This window comes from Branchiostoma floridae, chromosome 19 (assembly GCF_000003815.2).
Source record: "Branchiostoma floridae strain S238N-H82 chromosome 19, Bfl_VNyyK, whole genome shotgun sequence".
Classification (NCBI taxonomy): domain Eukaryota; kingdom Metazoa; phylum Chordata; class Leptocardii; order Amphioxiformes; family Branchiostomatidae; genus Branchiostoma; species Branchiostoma floridae.
The window spans coordinates 9,091,907-9,115,953 of record NC_049997.1 but is presented as its reverse complement, the minus strand read 5'-3'; the positions used below and the strand labels follow the sequence as shown (position 1 = coordinate 9,115,953).

The 24,047-nt window shown below is 39.9% G+C and overlaps 1 protein-coding gene and 1 long non-coding RNA gene across 9 annotated transcripts in view; one reads left to right on the top strand and one right to left on the bottom strand.

The window, feature by feature from the left end:
* Positions 1 to 1,073: 1,073 nt before the first annotated feature.
* LOC118406442 lies at positions 1,074 to 3,746 on the top strand. The gene is made up of 3 exons (XR_004830038.1): positions 1,074 to 1,235; positions 2,573 to 2,716; positions 3,350 to 3,746. It is a non-coding gene; the product is annotated as an uncharacterized LOC118406442 (long non-coding RNA).
* Positions 3,747 to 4,424: 678 nt separating this feature from the next.
* The window catches only part of LOC118406421 (src substrate cortactin-like), a 21,718-nt gene continuing 2,095 nt past the window's right edge, over positions 4,425 to 24,047 (bottom strand). For 2 of the 8 annotated variants that reach the window (XM_035806463.1, XM_035806464.1), the window contains exons 3-18: positions 23,897 to 23,970; positions 23,076 to 23,205; positions 21,904 to 22,069; positions 20,575 to 20,685; positions 19,503 to 19,613; positions 18,020 to 18,130; positions 16,498 to 16,608; positions 15,881 to 16,047; positions 15,423 to 15,489; positions 13,957 to 14,105; positions 11,307 to 11,471; positions 10,127 to 10,225; positions 9,135 to 9,218; positions 8,345 to 8,456; positions 7,773 to 7,828; positions 5,880 to 7,138 (exon numbers count right to left, since the gene is read on the bottom strand). In XM_035806463.1, coding sequence (XP_035662356.1) covers positions 7,058 to 7,138; positions 7,773 to 7,828; positions 8,345 to 8,456; positions 9,135 to 9,218; positions 10,127 to 10,225; positions 11,307 to 11,471; positions 13,957 to 14,105; positions 15,423 to 15,489; positions 15,881 to 16,047; positions 16,498 to 16,608; positions 18,020 to 18,130; positions 19,503 to 19,613; positions 20,575 to 20,685; positions 21,904 to 22,069; positions 23,076 to 23,205; positions 23,897 to 23,970 — 1,794 coding nt within the window. In that variant the 3' untranslated portion in view covers positions 5,880 to 7,057. Of the gene's footprint in view, positions 5,573 to 5,747; positions 7,139 to 7,772; positions 7,829 to 8,344; positions 8,457 to 9,134; positions 9,219 to 10,126; positions 10,226 to 11,306; positions 11,472 to 13,956; positions 14,106 to 15,422; positions 15,490 to 15,880; positions 16,048 to 16,497; positions 16,609 to 18,019; positions 18,131 to 19,502; positions 19,614 to 20,574; positions 20,686 to 21,903; positions 22,070 to 23,075; positions 23,206 to 23,896; positions 23,971 to 24,047 lie in introns of those variants that run through there. The other 6 variants (XR_004830037.1, XM_035806465.1, XM_035806467.1 and 3 more) reach the window with 6 other exon arrangements.

Here is a 24,047-nt window from a genome sequence, read left to right as displayed (position 1 = left end):
CAGTCACTCAATCTCTGACTCACTCACTCACTCACTCAATTACTCACTCACCTCACTCACTCACTCACTCACTCACTCACTCACTCACCCACCCACCCCACCCACCCACTCGCTCACTCACTCACTCACCCACTCACCCACTCACCCACCCACTCACTCACTCACTCACTCACTCACTCACTCACTCACTCACTCACTCACTCACTCACTCACTCACTCACTCACTCACCCACCCACTCACTCACTCACTCACTCACCCACCCACTCACTCACTCACTCACGCACTCACTCACATTTGAGCGATGGAAAATGCACGGCATCATGGTACAATGTACATAATATATTTGATTTGGCATATGTTGGCAAAGAAAACGAACACTCATACAATATTGCAAATACAGTTTGTAATGAAAGTCTTATAAATTTAAGTGAATGGGATTTAGTACAATCTAAAACCACTTGACTAAGTAATCGAAGGCTCATTTTGAATTTGTATCTGTTCAGTGTATTAGTATAGTATATACAGCGCCACGTACCTGCCATTTATACTGTACCAAAGACCCCTTTATTAAACGTAGAAAGACGAGGGAACTGTCTGGTGTTCGTGTTCCAGATAAAGGAGCTGTTGAAATATACATGTGCACGGTTCAAACCATCGTTTCCGCAATATAATTGAACCAGCATGTTTATTATTTCTTAATGTACCGGAAAACGTCTATATATAATAGCAAAAGTAGTATTAGGATAATCTACCCCGATTAAGTAATTATGTTTACACAACGCTTTCCCGCCTGCTTTTGCACGAAATGAGAAAAGTCTAAAGGACGCGGTGGCATTGAAGGTACATACTAATGAAGGTAGTTGATACTCTACGTTATGCAATTGCAAAACATAAAGTAGCGAAAAGAAGATAAAACTTTCCCCATACATGAGCGTACATGTAGGTCAATAGTACCAGCATGGTGCGAAAAACTTCAAACATTCAAACAAGCATTTTCTAGCATTGAAGCGTAACTCCGGTTATTACATATGCAAATACCTCTTCTGAAAAGATATAAAAAGGCGACAACTCGGGTGATATTAAGGCACTTGAGCTACAGAACTACAAGGACATCAACTCAACCGCACTACCGTCTTCAAGATGAAAACCGCCCTGGTGTTGGTTCTTGCTGTGCTGGTCATCTCCTCCCAGATGATGACTGCTGAAAGCTTTGTGAGGGCTGGCAGAGGCGTAGGTAAGGAAACCATCTTTGAACATTCCATTCATAGTTAGGATAAACCTGTCTCTTTCACAGCTATGCCTATGAAAAGCTCTCTCAAACAAAATTCCTCCAGTGTCAATGACGAAAGACACCAGATGGCTGTCTGAAACGTCTGACCGTTTCCCAAATTATATCCAGTTGCTTGAGTAACTGCTTTTTGGCGTATCTTATTGCCTGGATGTTTAACCTTCATCAATGCATCTTTGAACATGTTTGTCTATCTGCTTTGGAGAGGGACAACGAAACAAGTAATTAACACCGCAGGCAATTTCATGCCCTCTACTATAGACGACAAACTGTACTCCTCGTGTTTTCTGTCTATGTGGCCAACTTCTACTATCTATCCAGCGGCTTATGATGCCTGGTAGAAGCTACCAATTAAAGAACCTATAGCAAAATCGAATAACTGGTCTCAAAGAAGGTGGATTTTCTGATTATTTTGCAGGCAGTTGGATTATATGTCGTATAACTCTTAAACGTTGATAAACTATCACGTGCTGTAAATTCCAACAGTGTGTGGAGTTTTGTTGACCATCAATTCTTTATCACAGTGGTTTGTGCCTTAAGCTTCATGATATATTAGCAATTCTTTCCTCCATAGCGCAATCCGGCTCAATAACACGACAATCACCCAGTAGTACCATTTAGCATTTAGCCGTTCTCCGCACTACAAAGTTTGTGTCTTCAGTATGGTTGTCCATCACGACTTTTAATTCATTGTTGTATTATATTAAGCACAAGTGTAAAAAGTCTTTTATGTGGTTATTTGTTGTCAGGCCTTGCAATAAGGACGAAATTCTGGTGTAGTTGTGTTGCCCTCGAGATCCTTACCGAATAAAACATTGAATTCGAACCTGCTCTTCATTAGAATGTTAAACCAAACCCCAGCCCGATCTCAAGTATCTATCGTGCAGGGGTCTGGCAGGATGGCATAGGCCGGGTTCTCAATTTTGCACCTTATAGTGGGCAAAAAACTCCACCAATAGAACAGCAGCAGGATCAGCAGGAGGTACTACACCCCTACCATGATTGGTTAATGACCCCCAACTGTATTTTTTGAATCCATTACAGTGGCCACCAAATACCTGATTCGCTACTACATGTGATAGCCTGCTGACCAACTGTGGTGTGTTGTAGCTGGCTACCTGTGGTGTGAGTGGTCATAAACCCTAGGTTCTCCTCCCTCTGAGCAAGGGCCTTCGAGAACATTTCTGCAGCCATCCTGCCAGACCCCAACACAAAAGATATTTTTGAGGTTGGGGTATGGTATCCAGGCTAGCTCTTCATTGAATGCCACTGTTTGACCTCAGAGCGTGACGCCGAGGCTACCCGGGACGTGGCGGCCCTGAAGGCGCTGTTGGCCCGCCGGCTGGCCGCTGAGCGCCTGGAGATGGCCAGGGAGCTGCTGGAGAAACGGGATGTCATGTTGGAAAAGGAATAAACAAAAAAAAAAGGTAAGACAGAGCACAGTAGGGGCATCCTCCCTGGATAGTTTTAAAGAACGCTTGCAGATAGATATGTAAACGTTAGGTGTGACGGGTCATTCAGTGTAATATAACCAGCTGCTGCCGCGCCGAGTGCCTGCGAAGCTGCTGTGTTACGCTGGAAGGCGGTTATACTGGCTATATAGATACAGATATAGTGCAAATCATTTTTGTTATCTTGTATTTTGCCCTTTTTTCATCCCTACGCTTTTCCGTAGGTATCTATCTAATATACGTTAAAGAAAGTGAAACCTCATAGACAAATGCTAACACTTTACATCCAATACTGGAATTAACACTATATGGACTCACCCCTTTAAATTTCCGGACGAACTCCGTCGACTTTTCACAGAATGACTGACACGTCAGGGACACACAACTTTTGCATTAGGGGGTCATAAGTATCAGAAAGTCTGTGTCGCCCCCCCGTCTCTGTTGAGGGTGGGCTCTGATGTGAAGTGCGAGCATTTTCATGTAGTGTATCCTTCCAAGTGAACACAGATGAACTTTCATACAAAGTAAAACTTTTATTAGACCTACGTTAGTAAAAATTAAAGATACTGTTTGCAAATATATAGTTATTCGTTGTACGTTCCTTTTCAGGACAGCCTTGCGACCATGAGAACATCGTGTGATCTTCACGTGATCATTGGCGCCTGTCATTAAAGCATGCGAAGACACATACAAGTGAACATGCATATGCTACAAGCTATGGCTTTTTGCAGATAAACTGTTAGGAATTTATTTATGCTATAGTTGCTATGGAAAGCAAGAAAAGATTTGCGACCGGTAGAAATACAAGGAAATAGTTGTCATTAAGAGCAAGAAAGGTTTTCAGACCGGTAAATGCTCAAATATTTGAAGAAGATGCACGATTCATAATTATACTGACTGTATGTGAAATACGTTGCGTATTTCTGACATAACTTGTAATAAGATTGCCTGCATGTCGTTCCCACCTTCATGCAAACTTGCTATAATAAAATCATGACAAACTGTATCGCTGTGTTGTATTCACAATTGCGCATTTCTATCTCCGTGAAAATGGAGGTATTGTTTTGGGGTGTTTGTGTGTCAGTTTTTGTAGTCAGCATAACTCAAGAACCTCTTGGTGGATTACAATGACATTTGATATCATGATGTTGGTTGGTGTTAGGAAGACAAAGGTCGTGGTCGATATGGGCCCCCCTAGGATGTGACCTTGGTAGCGCGTTTGTAGTTTGTCACAGGTGGAAGAATAGCAGATACCAAATATGCGAATAAGTCCCTAATTTGCATAATTAATGTAAAAGTGTCAAGTCTTAATTTCTCTGAAAGATGGGATAAATAGACAACCTGATAAATTGCCCAATAGACAGTGAGCACATCAAGGGTTAGCTGGCCAAAAGTTGGCGAGAACTGTGGTTTTGGGCTGGCCAACTCTTCCAGTGTGTTTCTATTTGGCCAATTTCTAACATTTTTCCGGGGACATGTGGAGGCTGGTAGTGGCTACATATTAATCTCCAAGCAGATCCTACGATGGCATAAGATAGTACCGAACTGGCCAAGGAGTGTAGTCAGCCAAGAGGTGTCCATTTGCCATGTAGTGAAACAAATTCCTCTGGCAGCTTTTGATACTATCTTATGCTACCGTAGGATCTGCTTGGAGATTAGCTACATATCACAACAAACCATCCGCTTGGAGCAAGAGTTATATTTTGCATAGAAAATTGTGTATACAATAGTTTGCTTACAAACGACTTGAATATTTTTTAATGTAATATCTAAAAAACATCCTCACCTTACATTAATTTTCACCAGTAAAATTTCACATATCAATCATGACAATGCCACCTTACGTGCCGTTTTGTTTAACAAATGACATTGCTTAAAATCTTCATTCATTCTAAATGTTTCTAATTAACTGTTAATTAATCAAAGTTTTTTAAGTACCGTCATTTGTCAAATTAAACATAAAGAAGTCAAGAGAATGTCCTGACAATTCTTCTGAAAACATTGACTTGAGAATAAATTATCGAAATATCTTTTGACATGTGGTTACAGAGAAAATGATTTTACAATTTTAGATCGCTTTATTCATTTGCATTTTGCAGTCTGAAAGTGTTATAAAATGTCAATGTACATCGATAACTACTAAGGAAATGTTTGATCTGATTTCCCAAAGTAGCTGAACTGTCCCTAACCGGTTAACCCCACAAATTTCATAAGTACATTGTTTCAGAATCTCATTAGATCAAATGGCACTATCATACATCACACTGAATAATCTATCCTCGGATATCTTGTCATATGTTTTATCCATCTAACTACCTGTAACAATTATCCAGAAAGCTATTTTCTAACGTCTACTTTCTTGTTGAGTATATCTAAAAACACTCACCCTCACACTGGTATGTTATTTCTACTGTGAGTTGAAATTTCAGAAGCTAAAATGTATTAAAGGAATGGAATGCGAAAAATAGACTAAGTGTAATTCTTCCTAAATCTGAGTTGTACAGTAGACAAATACCAGCCCTGAACTTCGTTTTGGAGAGCTGTCCAGCGAACTGTAAGGATTGGGACATCACAAAATACTCCAGGACCTGTTCATAGTTCCAGCTGCGCATGCAAAGTGAAAAGCGTTTTGGGTACCATGCCCAAGTTAAGAGACATAAACAAAAAATGCATCAGACGTGGTGTACACAAGAACCGTACAGTTTGCAGGTTTGGGGCCTTCAACTTTGACATACTACCCACAATGCATTTTGCTAAAAGACCTAATTCCCAGGTAGGCATATGAAGTGCATCCAGATGGCTAGCTGCTTTACTGTCCAAGCAGAGGTTAGGCTCTGGGTGTTTTTTTAACGTTTTTTTAGTCGTTTTTATCGGGCTTTCTATGTTGTCATTTTTCTTGAAGTACGCCAGCCAAACACAGGTTTTGACACAGCAAGATATAAAAAAAAATTGAAAGCCCGATAAAAACGACTAAAAAAAAACGTTAAAAAAACAGCCGGAGCCTAACCTCTGCTTGGAGAGTATAGCTGCCTGTCCCAATGAGTCCATAACAGGAGCTTTTTGAACTTATCATGTGTAGTGCTTTCTTGCTAATTACCACAGTTGTATCAATAGAAAAGAAATTGTAGTAATCAGAAAATGGCACATAATAAAATTCTTATTGAAAAGTGCAAAGGCTCTCCTCCCTCAAACACTGTACTGTCAACTTACACCGTCTGCATAAACTTAATTCCACAACCTCCACCACGCATGTACAAGTATGTTGCTATATTAAATATGACTTTATATAATGTAACAAAAATTCCCGGTTAATCATGCCTTGTCTGCTTATTTCAAAATACAGTGGAAGCTGCTTAATTGCACACCCAATTTGCCAGCGAATTCCGTGCAATTATCCGGCGTGTGCGATAATGCGAAGTCACCCGGTTGGACCACACCGCCACGGGATTTGGCTATTCCGTGCAATTGACTGAAGTGTGCGTTTATCCGACGTGCAATTAACTGGCTTCCACTGTACCTCAATTGATGTGTAACAATGGGAATGATTATGTATTTGTAGTGTGACTCTACTAGATGAGTACATTGTAGTTAACGATATGCTCTTTTTGGCAAGAGACAGCTTCAAGCTAAATGAAAGCTCATTTAGGTGCCCATATGTCTGTCCCAATACATGTATTGCTGGTTATATAGCCTTGCAGTGTACAATCATTTCACCTTTATATCGAGAGTGATATGAGCTGAATACAGAACTACTAAATTTTCAACCTACAATAAATGCAAACCTGCAATAAATCATTTGCATGCATCAGCAAATTTAAAAAAAAATGATTACAAAAGAAGGAAGCTCCAGATTTTCTGTAGGACTCCTAAGTATAACAAAAAACAGCCCTTTAACAGACAATTTACATGTTATATGTAATGATCCCACTTTTAGTCAATGCTTTTGTTTCTTCCCTGTTCTAAAACAGAATACCCTAATATCAATAAAACTTACTGTATTTCACATATGTATCAAATTGCTCATTTTCTTGCTCAAACTAAAACAGTCAAAGAACATGCCCTTTTTTTAGAAAAACACCAGAATATTTTCAAAATATTACAGAATTTTATCCAACCCCGGCACACATTCAACAAGGTTCTTTCGTATTTCTTGCAAAATGTTGCAGAATCTAAAAATCACCTCCAGCATATTTTTCACCTAAAAATCTACCCTATCATATTGGACAGAGTTCGGGGCCACTGATTTTCCTTCAATGTGACGGGTATAATAAGATTGTTGGTGTGTAGCTGGGGTGGTAAGTGGTAAGAACACTTGGTCTACTGTCGGATCTCCACAAAATTTGCTGGGAAGAGGCCGACTTGTCCGTGACACTCTCCACGCCACCAGCCCTCGTCAATCTGAAGATGGAAAAAAGGATGAAAGATTAGGTCAGTCTCATTTGCACACGTATTTTTAGCCTGCTAACCATATTATCGGGCTCTTGCCATTACATGTACCTCTACAGTGCTGTGAAGGTAGCCAGGCCCGTCCAGTAAATTAGCCAAGGCTGGGGGAATTTTTATAGGGTTCGGTTAGGTTTCTTTTGACTGACAGTCACAGTAAAAACTCAAAAGGCAGTCTACAAGCCTCTTGTGGCAAAATCTCACAAGACCAGTACTCAGACAGGCTGACAGAAGTAGGTCGATGCTTGAGCACCCCAAAGCCGACCTGTCCAGAGGAAAATGGTGACCAGGTTAATGTATTTACAAAGTCAACTGAAGACTGTGCAAGGAGGATGCAAGGCCAATCAAGCAGCATTTTATAGTAAGAAAACTCCATTTGAGCAGCCCAAAGCTCCCCAAACACAGCCCCCAACTTAGAAAATGCTTGTGAAAATACGATTGCTTCACTTGTTCTGGTCTCTACAAGATGTTTTTATACATTCAGCTTCATCTACATGTACATGTATCTACAGTCTGTACCATAGACCTCGTCCATGTCACAAAATGAAAAGCAAAATCATCAAGTTAAGATGGAGACTGTCGGCCTTACCATTTCGATGTTGGTGATGACGTCATCTGGGTCAAACGAGATTTCATCCTCAGCCGCTGTACAAAAGGTAACCATGAGTTGAAACCGTGTTGCCATCTTCCTTTACACATATCAATAGAATGAACTGGGTTGGTCTACCAGCTCCCAGAGGGGATAGTAAGGGGTTTCATTCCTCACAACAACAAAGTTTGCCAACCAGGGAGCAGTTACATGTATATCAGCTTAGTATATACAGAAGCTGGTGTGTTACACCCAAGGGTAGTTATACGAGCTGTATAGAATGATAGAAATTATGCCCAAGGGTATTGTTATATACCAGTTCCACTATTTATATATAGAACTTAGAAGCTGGTGTATTATGGTGAAGGTTTGTTATACCAGATACATTGTATATTACAGAAGTAATATAAAAAAAAAGCTGGTATTATGCACCCAAGGGCAGTCATACCAGCTAATAGTATAATATAGATACAGAAGCTGATGTGTTATGCCAAAGGGTGGTTATGCCAGCTACAATATATAGATACATTTTGTAGACTGAGATACAGAAGTCAGGAGGAGAATAAACTGACCAGCCTGGTAGTCATACAGAGCGATGGCAGTGACATCTTTACTGAGACTCCCCACATCAGTGTAGGTCTCAGCATCTCCGTCTGGTGGGGCCTCATAGTCATTATCATCATCCTGGCACAGGTCAGACATTAGGTTGTTAGATGAATGTACAAAATATAAAAGAGATCTCGCACTAGTTTTTTTTTTTACTCAATGGTCACCACGTAACAAGGCCTGAAGGCCACTCAAGGTTACGGGTTACATGATTGGAACTGTAACAGCCAGTCTTCGCCCTAGGTCAGAAACATCATGATTAAGACCAGCCCAATTGCTCACTATGAGTGAGGACTAACTAACCCAATAGGCAAAGCAGGGGTTACGAGGGCTGCTCGGGAGATTCCTACCCCTATTTTTGGCCGGAATGGTTTGATCCGCTCGGGTGGATGTTCGCACATATGAAAACATTTTGACTCAATGAATAGCTGCATGAGCTAATCATCCAAAGGTTATGACTAGGTTTGGGTACCCGTATAAACTATAATGTACCATTACAAAACCGGACCTGAAAAAAATCAGTGGGCAGGATTGTGGACTGAGTAGGAAATGACCAGAATTTTACATGTTTTGGTGCTTACTGGTTCAAGAAAGTAACAAGAGCGAAGCGGAGTAGTGTTTATAGTCATTTCTACCAGGTTTCTACAGTCTGGATATACAGCTTGTACTCTTCATTATAAACCTGGTATGTTACATCATAAGGTAGTTTAGCAGGTATACAATACAAACAAACAAACAAACAAACAAATAAACAACCTGTGGTCCCACTTCCTGGTAGACATCTTCCTCCTCCTGCTGTGGCTGTGCAGGCCTGCTGGGCTCCGGTTCTGGCTCATAAATCTGTGGAAAAACAACAAAATATCAGTAAACTGCTCACTGACTACTCACTCACTCACTCACTCACTCACTCACTCACTCACTCACTAGTACTCCCTCACTCACACTCACTCACTCACTCACTCACTCACTCACTCACTCACACTCACTCACTCACACTCACTCACTCACTCACTCATCTTACTCACTCTCACTCACTCACTCACTCACTCATCTTACTCACTCTCACTCACTCACTCACTCACTCACTCACTCACTCTCACTCACTCACTCTCACTCACTCACTCACTCACTCACTCACCAGTCCATGATATGACTGACTGACAGACAAACTATAAATCACAACAGCTGAATTGAATGAATACCTTCTTTGTTTTCTTAGTTTTCTGCATGATGAAAAAACAATCCATAGGCAAGACATGTTCAAGAAGGTGAAGTATCAGTTTAAGGTATACAATAAACACTCACTGTCAGAAGCTACATTTGTACATGTACAAGCAAGAGTTGCCACATAAAGTACATGTACAACACATATGTAATGCTTGTTCCATTTTATCTGTAGGGTAACCCATATCCGTTGTTTTAAAAAACATGACATTTAATGGTAATTAAAATTGAAGTACTTTGAAAAGATTGCAATTTGAAACAACCATCCTTCAGATCCCTTGAAAAACAACAAACTATAGGTTATCTCACAGATTAAGGTGAACTAGCATTACATACTGGATGTTGCAAATCTTGATAATACAAGTAGCTTCTGACAAGCTTCAATGCCACACGCAGTGACCTGGTAGTTTTGGTTGTTGGACGCAGCATCCTAGTAGAGGTCCTGGGTTTGAATCCCAATAGGAACCCTTTCACCTTAAGACATTGTACAGGTAAAGGTATGTTAACCCTGCGTTTTACCACACCTGTTCTGGCTCTGACTTGACAGGGGCCCGACTGGGCAGCTCTGGGGGTGGCTCATACACCGGATCTGACTCAGGTTCAGGTTCTGCCTCATATATACCCTGTTAGTGGTGTTATACAAGCGTAAACAAAACAATCAAACAAAACAAAACACACAAAGCAAAGCAACTGACTATTATACCGCTAGAACAGTGATCAACTACATCAAGCAAGGAAGAAAACTTGAAGAAATAAAAATTAAACACAAAGTTCACACAGATGTCAGGAAGTTAAATGTTCTTGATCCTAGCAAGTAGTTTTTGAAAGCAAAATTTGTTATGGCAGTAACACAGGAACACAAGCTAATACTGCAAGGAACATGAAACAAATTGAAAACAATAAAAAACAGCAAGAATGACAATGAAAACAAAAGAAACTTGGCAGATCTACTTTTGAGTCTCCGAAGTAAAAAGCAGAATGATGCTCAAGTACAAATTTTAAGTATTATGTTTGAAACAAAACGTTAGGCTGAAATTTGTGTCTACAACTACACAATGTAATACATCTAAAGTTGATACTCCAGGCCTGAATAAACCAATCAGGGACAATGAAAGTGGGCAGCTACGGTCCAAGGCTAGGGCGGGCAAACCTCCAGCCTGGCACAGAATGACTCAACAGTGGGAGCCGTCACAACCGTGCCAAGCAGGGCAATGACAATTTGTGTGCCACTGTTCTGGCTGTTTAAATTTGAGGTAGTGGCTCCCCTTGGCTGATCTAAATAAACTATCAGTGTTAATGTTGATAAGGTTGTTTGCATCCTTGGGTCCATCACGGGCATATGCCGGCCATCCGCCATGCAAATTGATGGTGGTTGAAGGTAGTACCAGGTCTAGATCTAAAACTTCAAGAATTGTTTTTTGTGGTTATCAGGGGATACAGAGTTGGGCTTGTCCTAGCACAGGGGTCTACCCACTGGGTAGTGGTGTGGTCGAGAGGTGAAAGGTTGTTTTCCCAATTCTCAGACGTTTCTGCAATTAGATTTTTGGTGAAAGTTGCTTTTTTGGAATGAAATGATGACCTTTCATACAAGGGTATGTTTGTATCCCAGAAAAGTCTGAAAGAGTTGCTTCCTCCTCTTTTTTGTATAGGAAATTTAAACTATTGTTAAGAGGCTGTAAATTGAATGACCTGATCTTCCCTTACCTCCTGGGGTTCACCTTCGTAAGTAGGCTCCTGTTCGTACGTGGGTTCTGCCTCGTAGGTCGGCTCTGGTTCCTGCACAGCAGCTGCAGCCTTCCTCTCAGCCTCCTCCTCCTCCTTGGCTCTCCTCCGAGCAGCTTCCTCTTCCTTCCTCTTGGCCTTGTCAGCCTGGGTGGTGGGGAAAACGTAACCTCATGAAGTTTTCTTGGTTTATTGTGAGCAAAAGATTATAAAGTTTTGTTTTCTTCTGGTGTACAGTTGGTTATGCTATCCCAATGTTGAGATGATTCCATCCAATAATATTATGACTTTCCTACAGACAGTAACAGAGACATTCATTTTACCTGCCCTGTGGAACTGAAAAAAAGACAAATTCTTTAAACTGCCTGGAATGTGCATAATACATTGTACACTTTCTTCTTCTTCTTCTTCTTAAGAATAGGTGACCAACATTGACTAGCCGATAAATCTGTGACACTGTTTTCACTCTTATTGTAGAAAAAAAGCATTTAATTTAATGTTACATGTTAGATAGTCCAATTTCAGTGAAAGAAAAGAAGACACTACAGGGAAAGGTTAGAAGAAATAACCAAGAAGAGTTCATTGTTTCCACACCTCAGCAGTTTTCTTGTCGGCACCCTTGCGGGACTTGCCTCCATCCTTGTGGCAAGCAAGAGAAGAGATACAGTAGGAAATGTGAAGGGAGCACACAAGCTGAGAAGTTTGTTGAAAGAGACAGCAAAGAAATCAGTACATCACTTCATCGTAAAGAGTCAGAGAGAGCTAGCCCAATCAACATTGTGTTGTAGGCAAAATGACAAGACTAGTACTGTACATTGTGTGGTAATTACACATTCAATTTATTCAAACATTTTCTTTTTTGGACACTGTCAGTTGTTTTGTATGTCATCTCAGATTTGTTTGACCAAAATGACTCCTGGTCTTTAAAAAAATCACACCATCATCGAACTAAATTACAATTACAATGTAGCTTGAATAATCTATATGAAAGGACATACTGTCAAACAATGCTAATAGTGACCATTCAAGGGACTTAAAGAAGACCGACGACCGCTATAGATTAAGTTAAGTTTAGGTCAAACCTGGGGAAAAAACATTAAATGCAATGCTAGCATGGACCACAAAAAAATGACCAGCATGGGCAGCTGTCCTTATTTAGAATTGGTAAACAGTATGGTTTAGACTGTGCCAAATGTCATTCTTAAGACATGTTTAACTTACCATAACTTTCAACACTTTTACACACACCAGAAAGTGCTTTGCTTTCCTGTATTAGGTAGATGTCAACTAGATGTCTGAACCTACTAAAGATACAATGTACTACAAGTACTACATGTAAGTTACAATTGTACTTGAGCTCAGGGGGGATTTCTAAATATAAGATGTTTGACTGAGATACAAACCTTCTTCCTGATGCGGAACGTGCTCAGTGGCACGGGCGGAAGTGGCGGCAAAGGTAGCGAGCGCAGGTACTGCATAGTGCAGAGGCTCATGACAGTGCAAGAGAGAGATGCAGAGAAATACTGACAGTCACTGGAACATGCTTTTTATACCACCTTTTCACTAGAAACTGTGACCCCTGAGCAACATACAGCGAAAAAATTGACGTATGGCTCACAAATTTCACAAAGAACAAATTTTGTGTGTGATAACATTTTTTCCATTTTTTGTTGTTTTCAAAACATAGTTAATTCATATCTTGCATCCAAACATGACAAAACTAATACAATGTTGGTCATTGTATAGTTGATCATCGATCACCGTCTAGTGGAAAGGGGGCCATAAAGTCAGTGTTTACAATTAAGGACTGTTGAGAGTATAGCGATTATTCTTCCCAAATTTGAATTATATTTTTTTTTTATCTAGTTTCCAAATCCTCTCTTTCTCATCATGTTTCTCAGTAACTGTTATCAAATATACCCCAATTGACCTGATAACCTTTTTCTTAATCATCAGGTAGAACTTTGAAATCTGTGGCAGAATACTCCCAACAGTTCTTAACAATTCCATGCAACACCACTATGCAGAGAGGATTGAGCAAGGTGTGAGGGAAATAAACTAGGAGGAAGCAGGAAAGGACAGTCTGTGGAGAGTTTGGGTAAGAGAAAAATGTCTTTCTTATACTTATACAAAACAATGTAGTATCACACTTCTACATGTACAAGGCCACAATATAATGTTCTTAGCAATGGTAATACCAGAAGACTCGTTAAAAATTTGGTGACTCCATTCTTTCATTTTGTAATTTTTTTCCAAAGAGTAGAAAGACGATGTTCATCTTTTTCCCTGCATGATAACAAAATGAAATTTAAAAGAAACCAGGTGATACTACATGCACTATCATATTCATTTGATAAGGTTCCTACATTTGTATATTCTTTTCAAAAACACCAGTAGCATCCAAATTTTGCTCATAAACCATAAGCTCATAATAAGCACAAGCATAATAAGTTCTTTGTTGTTTAAATGATAGAAAGGATACATTTATGAAGTGACGCTGAAGAATGGATGCCACTCAAAATGTCTGGAAGTAAATCTTGGTAAACTTTTTAACCAGTTGTTGTAGAGATTGAATTGTTAAGTATTTGAAGATAGAAAGAATAGTGTTTAACAACAAAGAAACTTGGCCCACCTCCAATCTCTTTAACTCGGCCTCCTTTTCTGCCTTGGCCTTGGCCTCGCGACGTGACCGCTCCTCTGCGACCCTCTTTGCCGCTTCTTCCTCGTTGGCCTTCGCCATGTTTTCAAACTTGGCTTTAAGATTGCCAGCTCCGCCACCACCTAGAGTAAGTACAGTAGCAGCAGAATATTTCTTGTACCTTAAACAGAGTAGAAGACTAAGTGCACATCGTTGTTGATTGTACTGTGTATGTTAATGATAGAAATACTCATATGTAGCTATATAGAAAGTAGATTCATTCACTTTAAACATATGAGTAGCACTGACAAATTTTAAATTCCCCAATGTGTTTTGACAAACCGACCATAGCTAAACCCATACAGTCCTACATTTTCACTATTACCAACAAGCAAGAAGAAGACGAACTTCTGTGTTAGATTAGGTGTGTGATAATAATCATATCATAAAATACTATATTCTCTCTCTGTTGTGACCTGTACTTAGCATGGTAACCAGGCAAAATGTACAATAAAGGTCTTCATTCTTTCAATAAAGGATAGTAAAAGTTGTTGCAGTTGATGTAAATGTGTATAATATATCAATGGCAAATAATAAGTACATGTTGAAAGATGCATATGCTACAGACTATTTCATGAAGGTAACCAAAGTCATTAAGGTTTATTGAAAAGAATGTGAAAGGAAAAGAAGAAGTACCCACTACGGCATGGAGAACTGAAGAAGAAAGTGAAGGCAGAAGGCAGAGAATCCTAGAGAGAAGTCTAAAAGAAAACAAAAGAACAACAGAAACCCATGATATGTACAATAGAGAATAAAGGAAGTGCATAAAGTGAAGAAAGAAAGAAAAGCAAAAAGTCTCTCTCATTAACATTTGTGTGATGCTATTATTATGAAACAGTGCTATTTTTTAAAGAAATCTAGTCATATAATATAGTAGCACTACTAGCAGTGAATGCATTGCCTTAACTCCCAGTGCTGGCAGTGTCATATAAACTTACAACACTTAAAAGTATATTAAGTTTCAGCAGGGTTAGTTGAGACATGTACATTGTAGAAATTGGCAGAAGGTAGGGAAACACATACAACACAGCCCACTAGTGGTCTCAAAATCTAAACTCAAAGTCTCATGAACACCAAGTACCAACAAAGTATAAAAACAATCCACCCAGGCTTTTTAAGTACATGTACTAGTAATCATGTTTACAGATGGTCAGACACAAACTCTCCTCAAAACAAAATCTTCTTAGTGAAGGTGATAAAATATATTACCAGGGCTGTCTCAAGGAACAGTCTCTCTGTCTGAGTTAGGACAGACCCATCCATTCAAAATTTTTAAATTCATGACAGGAAATGGAGTATGCTTAGTAGATAGTGATTGCTTTAAAAACTGACAACTAAACTGTTGAAATTTAAAATCCAGATATTAAGCAGAATAGCCTTGTTCTATACTATATACTTACGGACTTCTGGCCTTGTTCTCTGGTAAGCGGAGCTGGGTTTGTCCACATCTCCAAATCCATGGGCAGACTAAGAAACAAAAAGAAGCAAGATGAAGACATTTCATATTGTGACAGTCATGCATAAAACTTGCCACATATCATACTTTATATTCTTTGTGTATTGACAATGTTGAATGTCTGTATGTCTTCATAGATGTTGATAAATACATATCTTATGAAGGGAGACTTTTCACCACCCTTGCCTTTTGCTCTAAATTTCAAAATCAAAATGTGCTATGCTTTTGAGAATAGTCTGAAAAGTAGACATTAAAACAAGGTGTAGCATTCCATCATCTAAGGGTTCTGAGAGCTAAAAAGAAGTAAATTATAACCTATGTTATTATAAGAAACATTCAATGAGAGAAGACCTATTTCACAGCTTGTTTTCAAGGTCAAAGTCAGTCAATTCCAGAATTCACCTGGTCCACCCTGTCGGACTCCACGCCAAATTTCCCACCGAAGCCTTTCTTGGTGTCGGTCTGGGACGGGTGGAGCTCGGGCTTGGTCTGGTCCTCATAACCTACAGCAGATTTGTCCATCCTGTCCTTCTGTACGCCATACTTCCCTCCGAATCCCTTGGAATAGTCTGAAATACACAGATATAGAGCAGAGGCTGTCTTAGTTTGGGCTTTTCCATTTACAATGAAGGGTAGCAATCAAAAACCTTTTAATCAGCTTTCATGATGTAATTGAAGATAATCCATAAAACTTTCATACAAGTTTGTAATATGCAGTTCTTTTTTTACGGAAAATGTCAAACAACCTTTTAAACTATTTCAGATAAAATTTTTTTGAAAGCTTATCTTCTGCAGTTTTACTGTTGACCTTGACACTTTAAACAGCTTTCCAGACTTACTTCTTACATTTTCATTGTCTTGAGGTCATAATTCCCCCAGAATTAACAGTTAATCTTACCAAACACAAAACAGCAATTTTCATTATGACACTGCCTTCTTTTGCACACAACTTCTTTTAGCAAATCATAGAGTTCATTCAATGTAAGATCGTAAAATGTCCTGTGGATTTTCCGTTTCACCTTGCTGCGATTCGTGCTTCTCTAACTTTTCCTGGTGTTCGTATCCAACAGCTGACTTGTCCACGCGGTCTTTCTGTACACCATATTTGCCACCGAAGCCTTGAGAATAATCTACATGTGCACAAGCATGGGTTATAAAAGCAGTGGGGATACTACAGGGGAGGGGGGTGAAGTGATGTTTCAACCAGCATAGTTTTAACTACCCAGCATTATGTTAGATTAAGTAGCCTGGAATTTCCTTGCTTTAGTTTGCTCCAAACAGTTGCTATTCTGCCAAAAAAGAGTGACAACAGTAGAGTAGCGACGTTTGGAATTGCACTAAAGCTAGCAAGGCTGGATTCCAGTGTATTACTATTAGATTCTAGTACTACATCTAACGTTACCAGGGGTGGGTACCAGCGCAGAAAATTCACTGATTTTTTTTTTTAGGTCCGTATTTCCGGACTGGTCCAACAACAAAAAAGAAAACAGATTTTGTACCGGAAAACCATACTGGTTACTACCCATTCCTAGATACTATATCATTTTACAAAGAAGAAATGCTACATACAAGTGCCATTCAACAAACTCAAAGCAGAGGGGAGCTACATTAAGTGGGGAGGGGGGTGACACACTCAGAACTATAGAGTCATGCTTGCAGATTCTACTAAGTTCTACACAAGTATTATGCAGACTGATGTCTGTTTCTAACAAGGGCTGATATAAGTGCACCCCGGTCGCCAGAGAACAGCGCTCGCGGCTACGATTCTTTCCCGAGCCCCTAGCAACATGCTCCATAAATTGAATTAGTCGCCCCGGGGAGTTAAGCCGCTACGTAGGCAGCATAATTCCCTTGGCCGGCTAGTGGTGTACTCTGATAACCAGGGTAATATATTAAGCGGTTTGTGTAAGGTAAAATTATTTGCATGTTGTATCTGACAATTGTCACCATGGCAGTAATACAAGAAAAAAGGAGTTAAGCATGTATATGACAGTCTCCTGGGTCCGTACACTATGTGACTTATTAGACTTATCAAATACATTGTTGCAGGGTTCTAGCCAGCGTCCGTTTTTCCGTCAATTGACGGAAATTTGCTGCGTCGGACGGAAAAATTTTCATACCAATCCGTCAACCTTGACGGACAAAAATCCTTGGTGAAAGCTACAGGCGGCTTGGGGACGCTGTCCACGGTCGTAAAAGCCACACACTGTTTGTTTTGCTATTGTTATGATTGTTGACAATGCGTGTCGGCGCCCTTTCGCATACGATAATCTCATTAAAAATAAAACCCGTTTTTCAAGGTCTCAGTTCAATCATTCTAATCAATTTTCGCGGTTTCGCGACAATTGGAATTTCGAGCTGGCTAAAGCCCTGCATTGTTGAAACAATAACGGCATACTTGTTGCATCACATGCACAGACACACTATAGCAAAGAGCTTTAAAGTCAGGAATTGCAAAACAAAGAATCATAGAATTGGGTAGCATTTGCCATGCAACTAAGAATTTAATCTGATATGCTTGAATATGATTGTACAATGTACCTTTCTGTGATTCGTGCTTGTCGACTTTCTCGATGTGATCCCAGCCAACTGCTGACTTGTCAACATGGTCCTTCTGTACTCCATACTTCCCTCCAAACCCTTTGGAGTAGTCTAAGTGAGGGAACAAGAAAACTCTTTGGTCAGCCAGTACAAGTAACTCTAGTTCACCTTTATCCGTGGGTTAACCTATGTCCGCTGTTTATCTAATAAAAAAAAGGTATTTTTTTTAGGGATATCAAGTCGATAGACGGATCAATACGTTCAACGTTTTGAAAATAATTTTGAAACCAAACTCCATTCACTTGATGTTCCTAAATACTTACAACAATGGATAAAGGTTACCCCTGCAGATAAAGGTGAACTTACTGTCTAGCATTCACAGGTATATTGGAATAGATTAGGAGAAATGTTTAAACTTTTAAAACACAACATGTTACATATTAAACATAGCCAAAATCTGTAATATTTGTAACTCAACATGTATGCTTCAATCACAAATATTGACATGTAGGAGCGGACTAAAGCAAACAAGGCTTGACTTCAGGCTATTGTAACAGTGGGTGAATGCTGAAGTTATCTTGTGAAGTTGGGTGACAAAAAATTGAGGAGCAGAACTGAAACCAAACAAAAAAATTTGACCTTAAAACATACATTTTGTAACCATGCATTTCTTGTGTTGGGAAAAACCTTGTAATAGTGTTATATACAATCATCATAACACTGGTTCACCTTTATCCGAGGGTAACCTATATTCGTTGTTTGTAAGAAAAAACGTATTCAGAGATATGAAGTTGACGGACGGTGGTGTCAAATCGGAACATTTTGAAAATATTGTAAATTTGAAACCACTGTCAGCAGACTAAATACTCCTAAATGTGCTGTTTTTAAAAACAACGGATAAAGGTCACCCCACGTATAAAAACCATTAATATGTGAACATAACTTAAAACCATTAACACTGCACAAGACAACAGCTATCATGCCCATGGACAGTGTCCAGGTCCAGTGCTCGAAATACTTTTTTCGGCCAGGTTGCCCAGGTGGCAACCTGAGTCAAAAGCTAGGTTGCACCATCAGCATTTCAGTTCCATTCGATATTACTTTCCTCAAATCAGCTACTAATCAACCATCTTTTCTTCCAGTTACATATAACTACTTACTCCTGTCAATACAGCTTGCTTTTGCTTTGTTTTATCTTCTCAAGAAATATATGAAATAAATGCCAAAAGCTTGTTCATGTAGGTGGGGGAAATGTGGTGTTCCAATTGCAAAATTCCACACTGGCTACCTGGGTTTGAAATCAAGTTGCACCAAGCAAAATGTGGTAATGTTGCGTTTGCGAGTGTGCAAGACTGTGGGTATTTCGAGCAATGAACTTTCGTGGTATAATGACACCATTACTATGTGAAAATGACTTAAAACCATCAACACTGCACAAGACAACAGCTCTCATGCCCATGGACAGTGTCCGAGACCAGACAACCTTTCTGTGAGTTGTGCTTGCTGAGTTTTTCCTGGTGCTCCCAGCTGAGTGCACACTTATCCTGACGGTCCGTCTGCACGCCGTACTTTCCGCCAAATCCGTGGGAATAGTCTTATGTACGCAGCGTGAGGGAATACAGGGCGGCACACATGAACAAAGAAGGTGTTCACAATTGCATTTGTACATAGGTTGTGCGATCGTCATACAATAGATGATTTTTCGTATTGACACGAGCATTAATAAGAATCCTGTTTACTACATGTACATAAAGACCATCTGTCCATATAGACCAGATTCTATCAGTCTCACCACTACTAGTCATTTTTTGGCAGACTGTCTGACTATATTAAACCATACCTTTTAAATTTTCAAAATCAATTAACTTTTTAGTACAAGTACCAGTGGATGTGATAAAAAAGGGTTAGCATCAAAGTCTTTGAGGAATTTGAAATAAAAGTCGTGTAAATATTTCATACAAAACTGTACTCAAATAACCTTCAATACTCAGGACTAGGGGTGGGTGGTTTTCAAGAGAAGTCCGATTAACTATATGGTTTCCTTGCTAATAGTTTATTTAATTACTTAATGGTGTTATTCAGTAAATTTCTTGTTTTAATGATGACATGCTGTAAATATTTTTAACAGATTTTATTCCAATTGTAATGTGAACGTGCCTATCAATTCAGCCTTAGGGCTGCTATCTGGGTCGTGTATATATGAATTGTTGGTTGAATAAACCAGTCATCATCATCATAGAGGCACAGAGGCAATTAGCATTGTTTACATGAAGACAGCATTCTAAAACTGTGACCAGTGGGAGTCATATACTCCACCAAACAGATTCCTTTGTAGCAAAATGGACCACTTTTTCAGTATGCCAATTCACAAGTTTTCACAGACAATCAGGTTCAGGTCTGAACCTGGACCCGATCCTCTGTACCTGGGCCATACCTGTAACTGAATTTTTGTACGAACCTCTATTCATGATATCTTACCAAAATTGCCACGCATCTATATCATTTTAGCAACACATACAGTAGTAGGTTAAACGTTGTATGTATCACTGTTCTACCTTTCTGTGACTCGTGTTTGTCGACTTTCTCCACATGGTCCCAGCCCACAGCAGACTTGTCCACACGGTCCTTCTGTACCCCATACTTCCCGCCAAACCCTTTGGAGTAGTCTGCAATCATCAATTATCATTGCCAAATCAGTCAGGAGATAAGGGCGTAATAATTGATTAATGTTACAATTGTACATGATCATCATCATCTTAGCCTAATTTTGTAGCTTTTACAATGAGTATCATTGTTCTCCAGTTTTTTTGTTCGCTGCTGTATGCTGCAAACCCTCCCCTTTGCAACATACTGTAAATGCATTTAAGTTCGCGGGGATTTAATTTCACGGTAGCAGGAAAAAGGACTTTTCGTGGTGGATTTAATTTCGCGGTAACACCATAGACTGCAGTCTCATACCATAATAGAAAAATATTCGCGGTGGTTTTCAGTTTGCGGTGAAGTGGTCACCGCGAAAACCGCGAACATTAATCCACCGCGAACATTTCTGCATTTACAGTATCTCTGCAACTGAAAAGGTTCATCTGGATTGTTGCCCCCTACCATTCCCTTCCTCATCAATATAAAGTGCCACTCTGGGAAATCTTAGCCTGGGCATCCTCACAACATGGCCCAGCCATCACAGTCTCGCACTTTGAACAAGCTTGGAAAGTATGTACATAGATACCGAACTTACACGTGAGTGAATCAAGGAATGGGTTCAAGTACTCGTTTGAACACTCGGGCATCCCAACACCCGAAACGCCCTCTGTTCGCTTGGTGTTGGGACACCTGTTTGAACGAGCGCTCTAGAACCCATTCCTTGATTTGCTCATTAACTGACGTCACCAGTAAATGTTTGACGGTAGCAGAAGGGAACATAGGAGCAAACTACTACCCAGATAGTACCCAGGTAGGGCTGTGTACCTGTACCTGTACCTGTACCTAAAAAAAACTAAATCACTTCTTGACACAAGTGAACAATGACAAAAATGATATTCTGGCAGTTGAAACTTGAGAAACTTGCAAAGAAATTGATTTGAAATTTAAATATGTAATTCACCATACAAAGATGACAATTTATCACTATAAAAGACAGTTATCTACATGTTCAACTCACCGTTACATATATATAGAATATAACATGGTGTATTCCGTATCGCCCAAGGTATCGGCCCGACCGCGGGTCGGATGTCATACCCACCTGAGAAAACCCATGTTTTGATGCGAAATGCGCCAGAAGTTGAACCAGTGTACCTGTACCTGAAATTTGTTTAAGTAGCTCTATACCCAGGCTAGGGTTACATGTGGATAGCAGGGAGAAGGTTACTAAATACAGAACATACCCTGCTGAGATGTGTGTTTCTCCAGCTTCTCCTGATGTTCCCAGCCGACTGCTGACTTGTCCTTACGGTCCGACTGGACGCCGTACTTCCCGCCGAAACCCTTCGCAGCATCCAGCACTGAGGAGTGCTTCTCAACCTTCTCAATGTGGTCATGTCCGACAGCAACCTGCGTAAAATAAAACAGAGCAAAGATGAACTGTAGCTTCCAACAAAAACAAGGAATTCAAGTGAACGGTGGATTTTAAGTTGCAGTGTGGCGAGAACTGTCTGAACTGTCTGTAGCTGCCACGCATCAACTCATGATGCAAGGGAACAATTGATTGAAGTTTCTCTTGCATCCTGTCTCTGGGTAAGCACCAGAATTTCTACAACTTATGATCCACTGATCACTGTGTCACATGGTTTAGTTGCATAAAGTGACCTCACAGAGCCGGTGGATTGCTCATTCCTTTACGAGTGAGACAGTCGAAAGTTTGGATAAGTCCATGTTTTTTTTTAAATATGTTTTTTTGCAGGAAATAGATCAAAGAGTCTTGTTTGGAGAAAAATTACAAGAATGGTACATGTACCGATTAGGAGGTTTTAGCGAAATGCCCGTTTCCAAATTCCTTAAAGTTAAATTTGAATCTTCCTTTCATTTGTCTTAACAACAGAAAGGAATTCATGTGTTCTTATAACTATAACTATAACTCACAGCTACCTAACTCCATATCCAATTTACAAATAGCGGTGCCAAATGGCTTCTTCAGAGTACTTAAGGATACATAGTCTTTTACACCAGGGCTCGAAATTCATTTTGGGGATTAGGTGCACTGGTGCACCCAGCTTAAAAAATTGGGTGCACCAAATTTATTTTGGGCGCACCACATAAAATGAAGTAGAATGTCAGAAATAACTAATTACAAAACTTAATTAGAAGCTGTAAATTCTTAAACAAGTACCATGACAGACATTTCCATCATCTTTCTAACACTTAGATGTCAAGAATATGGTTTATACTAGACTAAGTATACTTTGATATCCTTACAAACACAAACCAAAGAAAATATTTGGGTGCACCCTGTGCACCCACAGAAAATAATTGGGTGCACAGTTCCAATTTTGGGTGCACCTGGGTGCACATGCACCCAGTATTTCGAGCCCTGTACACCATCTCCCCGGACCTTCCTTACCTTGTCCATTCTGTCCTTCTGCACACCAAATTTCCCGCCGTAGCCGTACGAAGCCTTCGGACCTTCCTCCAGTTCCTTCTCCTTCACCCTCTGGTGATCAGAACTCACGCCTTTTCTCAGCGCATCCAGGCTGTCAATCACAGGAGAGGACAAGCAATGACACCTAGTGAGCAACTCACAAACTGCAGGTATAGAACTGTAACTGATGGACATGATATTAGACTGAAAATGTTTAGATTTAAGTAATCATAATTCCATTTTTTTGCATTCAAAACATAACTATGTGGAGTTATTGTTACTAGTAAGCAATTTGGTATGGTTGTTACAAATTACAGATTTGGTTTTAAGATAAGTTAGTTTCTTTTTGCAATCATAGGGATTGGAAAATATAACTAACTTGTGGAATGATCGCAAGCACCTTCACAGGACGGCAAAAAAGGTAAAGCAGGGTTTTCTCTAGAAAAAAATTGCAAGGGGGGAGCACTGCAATTGAGTGGAGAGACCAAGAGGGGGAGATAGAGTTCTCCCTTTCTACTTCTACTAGCTCTAGGGTGTGAAGCTAGAATGGAGCATTTTATGGCTCCTAAGGGCCAAATTACTATCAGACAGGTCACATTTGAAGACTATGGCCACATGTGATACTTGCTAGAGGATCTGCTCCCAGGGTACAGGGGCGCATGGTCAGGGTATGACAATATGGCACAGCACCCCTATTTCCTTGTTTAAAGAAATCCTTGGTAAAGCATGTGTGATTTATCTGTGTTTTGTGGACCTAGAGATTATAAATTTACTTGGGGTACATGTACCAAAATGTACCATACCTTATGGACTCGTGATGCCCCGAGCCTTCGATGGTCTTGGCTCCCCAGCGCTGCTCCTGCTCACTCACATCATTCTAAAAGCACAGCAGCATGGTCAAAACAATAACATAAATAGGGTAACACTATGCCTGGGTACCATCCGTATTCTACC